This window comes from Engraulis encrasicolus, unplaced genomic scaffold (genome assembly GCF_034702125.1).
Source record: "Engraulis encrasicolus isolate BLACKSEA-1 unplaced genomic scaffold, IST_EnEncr_1.0 scaffold_90_np1212, whole genome shotgun sequence".
NCBI lineage: Eukaryota > Metazoa > Chordata > Actinopteri > Clupeiformes > Engraulidae > Engraulis > Engraulis encrasicolus.
This window is the reverse complement of record NW_026946258.1, coordinates 192,501-197,500: the sequence shown is the minus strand read 5'-3', so window position 1 is coordinate 197,500 and position 5,000 is coordinate 192,501. Positions and strand designations below refer to the sequence as shown.

Sequence of the window (5,000 nt, the reverse complement as noted above, 5' to 3'; positions counted from 1 at the left end):
CTCTCTCTCTCCTACACACATGCTTGGTCCAACACTTTGGAAGACGACGGCTAAGTGTTAATGTCACTCTCGTCTTGCCGGATACCAGGCAAACTTGCCGCTTGGAGAGGAGGCATTTAACTTTTTTCAATTTTAGGCTATAAGGCAATGCCTTCATGAAAACGAAATCCGCGGATCTCCAGAATGCTCCGAACTGTGATAAACGAACCGAACGAATTCGAATACAATTCGAATTCGCTACATGCCTAACACACACACACACACACACACACACACATAACCACAACCACAACCACACACACACACACACATAACCACTAACACACACACACACACACACACACACACACACACACACACACACTTATAACCACTACCACACACACACACACATAACCACTACCACACACACACACTACCGCCCCCCCCCCAGACACACACACACACACACACACACACACACACACACACACACACACACACATAACCACTACCACACACACACCCCCCCACTACCACACCCCCCCACTGCCACCCTACTGACCTGATCCGAGTAGTGCCGTGTGCACAGTCTCGTGGAATACGACTACAGAGGGTCCGAGCGTCGAGAGCGGCACGTCCGTCCCCAAACGCTCTGCGGTGGCCGCCAGCTGACGAGAGAAGAACTTCAGGTAGGCCTACAGGACGAAGAGGAAGAGCAGAGGGTTATGGGTAATGTAGTATACAGGAAGAAGAAGAAGAAGAGCAGAGGGTTATGGGTAATGTAGTATACAGGAAGAAGAAGAGGAAGAGCACAGGGTTATGGGTAATGTAGTATACAGCACATGATGACCTCACCCTAACCCTTCAGGTACGCCAACAAGAAGAAATGATGACCTCACCCTAACCCTTCAGATACGCCTACAGGAAGAGATTATGTCTGTTTGTTTGTATAACTCCAAAACTAATACACGGATTTGGATGAAACTTTGTGGAATTGTTGGAAATGACCAAAGGAACGAGTGATTAAATTCTGGTGGTGATCCGGATCACCAACTGGAACCAGGACCTTTTTAAAGATTCTTTACCCTTGCTGGTCTACACATCTAGACGCCCCCTAGTGACTGCAAATTGCGGGACAGGGCAACACATTCCAGTTTCTAACTCCACAAAAGAAGGCAGAAAGAGAGGGTGTGACATCGTCAAATGTTCTATCAAGCAACTTCCTTGGCGGAGGTCTGCGCTCTCTGAGTGCTCCTAGTTATGCCCCGTGTACATCAAGCGCTACCAACGCGACCCAGGTAGCTGGGGTGGTTGCAGAAGTTTCGCCATGAATTCGTTTTATTCGCTCTGGACGCTGCACTGACATGTTTGATTCAGCTAATCACATAACGGCTCTGTCTTGACAGCCTGGGACATTCCTCGATATGAACGTTCCAATTGGTTTTCGCCGAACCGCGTCATAGCGAATTCGCTTAAGATTAGCTTGAGTTTAATCGTCAAAATTCGCCCTGGTCGCTGAAGAAGCTTCGCTCCTGCCGAATTCGCTCTGGTAGCTTTATTCGCCTTCCCTCCATAGAGAAACAATGACTTCCGCCGCGCAGGTCGCTAAGTTCACCTTCGATGGACACCGGGCTTTACAGACATCAGTGATGTTTCAGTAGTACCACACTTCAGGCCGGCAGAGCTACAGCCAGTGTCACTACTGCATGGATTTGGTTTTAGTGGACGATCCAATAATCACATTCTTTCCACCAATTAACTTACTAATTAATGGCCATTAGATGTCACTACTCCACTTAAAGTGTAACTTGCAGGTTAAACACCACTAAATCTCATTTTAAGAACCTCAATACATAAATTTAGATGTGATATATGTCAAAATACCGAATTATTGCATAAACAACATTTTCAGAAAACTTTGTCAAAAATAACGGCGGCTTCTTTTAAACAAACATTTAGAATCCGACGTAGATAGAGGGAGTCGCCGCGTTCTACAGACATACTAAGCACCGCAGAGAATAGGCCAGATTATAATATTGTAACACCTTTCCAGACCTATAGGCTAAATTTCAACAAGTTAAATGGCCTTAAACAGTGGCAGTATCCACCAGATACCGTCTGAACCATTTTATTATTTAAAATATATATTTTTTTGTAGGTTTTATCCATGTCAATGCGCTGCAGCAGCGCCATGAGGGTGTGCCAGACCGTTATTATAGGCTATGTGGCACTTCATTAGGTTTCAAAATAACATTGTTAACCTAATAGAATGTCTGATTGATATAAACTCTATTTGTGCATATAGCATATTTAATTTTATATTTTCGATGTGTTTCCCTCATTGTGGAGATTCTCGGTTGGATCCAGAGTCCTGAGTTGGGTAGGCTAGATGTAGCCAAAAGAATCCCCCTCCCCATCACAGAGCTATCGCGCACTACCACCACCACCGACTGTTTTTATTGCCCCAGTTTGCACAGTAAGATTGTCATTATTAGGGTATGTCACATTACTTTTTTGGAGTTTATTAACGCTGCTGTGCTGGCCTATAGCCTAGAAACTTGACTGTGACTTTATGGCGCTTCGTTTTTGTCGGAAAAAAACAACAAAAAAACAAAAAAAACGATATGCTTCCGAAGCATAACCTGACGGTGATTTTGAACTGCTGGAGAGAGTGAACCGCTTTCTCCAGGCCTACATAGCATATCCACATTTCCATCTTTTTTTCTGAAGTTGAGGACTGCTTCGTACCTCTTGTCTGTCAGTAACCGAATCCCTTCCGACGTTGTGTCTTTTGCGCATGGAGTGGACAGTGTGCCAAATTGGGTCGTAGCAATGTTTTAACTAACCTATATGCAGTACCCTACACTCACGAGAGATGAGCAGGATTTGAAACAGGTTTGATTCTTGCGGCGATTGCTGATAGCCAGCTGGTCCAGCGGTGGATTGCGTGTCGTAACCATACACAAAACCAGGCGAGACTCGCTCTTGCAGACAACATTGCTCTGCGAGAAAGATCATCCCTGTCTTCCTGGCGATTCATCCCCTTTGTCATCGTCCCTCTTTTCCTGTTCGTAATTTGGACCTGGCATGTTTATCCCCGTAATTTGTAAAACCGGCAATCAAACGTGCGCGCAGCACTTTACAAAGACGCAGGTATCCTCTCTATCAAAGGAACGCTTTCTCCGCGTGTGGTGTGCTAGATTTTCCGTATCCTCATGGATTGACAAGACATGTTGGGAGACTTCAATTCAATTCAATTTACTCCCGATTTTGTAGAGATATTATGCTATTCATCAAAATGTCAGGACCACATCAACGTTAGTTTGGCAAATGTAGCCTAACGTTGGCATGCTGATGCAAGGTCGACGGTGAAACAATGACGCATGCAAATAATAATCGATCTACTTCCCCAAGCATAGCCTACTGAAAATGCCCAGCATGTCCAACGTGTTTTACACATTCAAATAGGCCTACTCCCACTAAAGACATCTCCCAAACTCAACGACGAGTGCTGCCAGTGCACATTTCGCCCCTAGCACCACACACATGCACAGCTCGCAATGCAAAAATAGGTAGGCTATATAGGTAATATTTGTGCTGGCATTTTTGTTTCAGTTTTGTAACGAGGATTATAGCAGCTGAAGACTTGATTTCTTCTAGCCTACAGGAATACTTTTTTAGTTTGGTATAATTACGGACAATGCAAATAACTGTTTTTTGTGACATGCGGACATTTTTGGAGGGAATATAATCGAAAGTCCCGCCGCCTGGTTTATTGTTTTGTGACGTGCATGTGGATGAGCTTTATTGAAGTTTCATGTAATAGGCCTACTGAGCAGTGAACTGACATTGAAAACAGGCTATATGCCATTTTTACAACATGGCATTTTTCTCGGGTGCTATGAGTTATTGTTTTGCACCGAGTAGGAAACGTTTGACGCTATGCCACACACAGTGAGTGACCATATTATTTCTCATCATTGTCGGCAAAGGGTAGGGCCTTCAACCATAGCCTATTGTATAGTTTGGTCTTTTTGTAGCCTGTAAGCCAATCCCCTCGTGAAACTGTAACGCGCTTCACATAAGAGTAGTGCCGCGGTTTCAGCACCATGGACAGAGGGCGCAAGTCCATTTAGGCGGCAGGCATGTCGTTACTCCACGGCAAATGCCGTTTTTGGGAAAAATATTAAAGTAGTCGCTATTTCTAAGTAGCCTATGTAATGGTCTACTTTGAGACTGTTTTAGATTTGCCTATGAAATGCATCTCTCATGTGAAAGCAAAGGAGAGTTAGGCCTAGATATCGCCCCCCTGTTTATAATCGCAAATTACGCATGGCCACAGACAGCGCGGAGACCCAGAACAGTTTCATATTCTAGATAAACCGATAGACCCGCTGATCTGTCTTTTTTAAAGCACCATGCACAAAGGCAGTAATAGACAATTTTCAATAGCCCAAATATAATATAACTGTCCACTTTTCCCAGCCTCTCTACTACAACAAAAATGGTTGGTAAGCCTACATCCACAAGCGAGAGCTGAGCCAGAACTTTAGTTGGACATTCTTTACGTCATAGAGGCTCTGCCAGCAACGAGCCCAATATTTCAGAAGTAGCTGTAAAATGATACATTTTCATAAAAAATATTGCAGTTTGGCTTTGTTATAGACTGTGAATTTCACATATATGTTTCAAAACACCTCTCCTGACAACATCCAGTATATATTTAGCTAACATTACCCTTTAATGTCTGAGCCAAGAAGAAATCTTAGAAGAAATCTTAGAAGAAGAAATGCTAATTGTTCTGCTCTTGGTCAGACCAAGTCTCGAAGAGATTTGAAAGTCGATGATAATCAGGCTAGTCTCCACCCACCTCGGAGGCGTCCAATAGGAATCTGAAGAGCTGGTCTGCGAGGCGGTCAGCGTGTGTGCGGTACACCACCAGGTCGGAGAGCGCCAGCACCTTCAGCAGCAGACGGCCGCGACGCCCGCGCTGTTTCCCTCCGCAGTTACCATGGAGA

General features: G+C 44.5%; 1 protein-coding gene across 1 annotated transcript in view; it reads right to left on the bottom strand.

Moving 5' to 3' along the window:
* The window catches only part of LOC134444999 (zinc finger FYVE domain-containing protein 1-like), a 30,871-nt gene that overhangs the window by 21,171 nt on the left and 4,700 nt on the right, over positions 1-5,000 (bottom strand). Inside the window, exons 3-4 of the mRNA XM_063194138.1 lie at positions 4,853-5,000; positions 545-677 (exon numbers count right to left, since the gene is read on the bottom strand). The exon at positions 4,853-5,000 is cut by the window's right edge and continues 95 nt beyond it. Coding sequence (XP_063050208.1) covers positions 545-677; positions 4,853-5,000 — 281 coding nt within the window. The remainder of the gene's footprint in view (positions 1-544; positions 678-4,852) is intronic.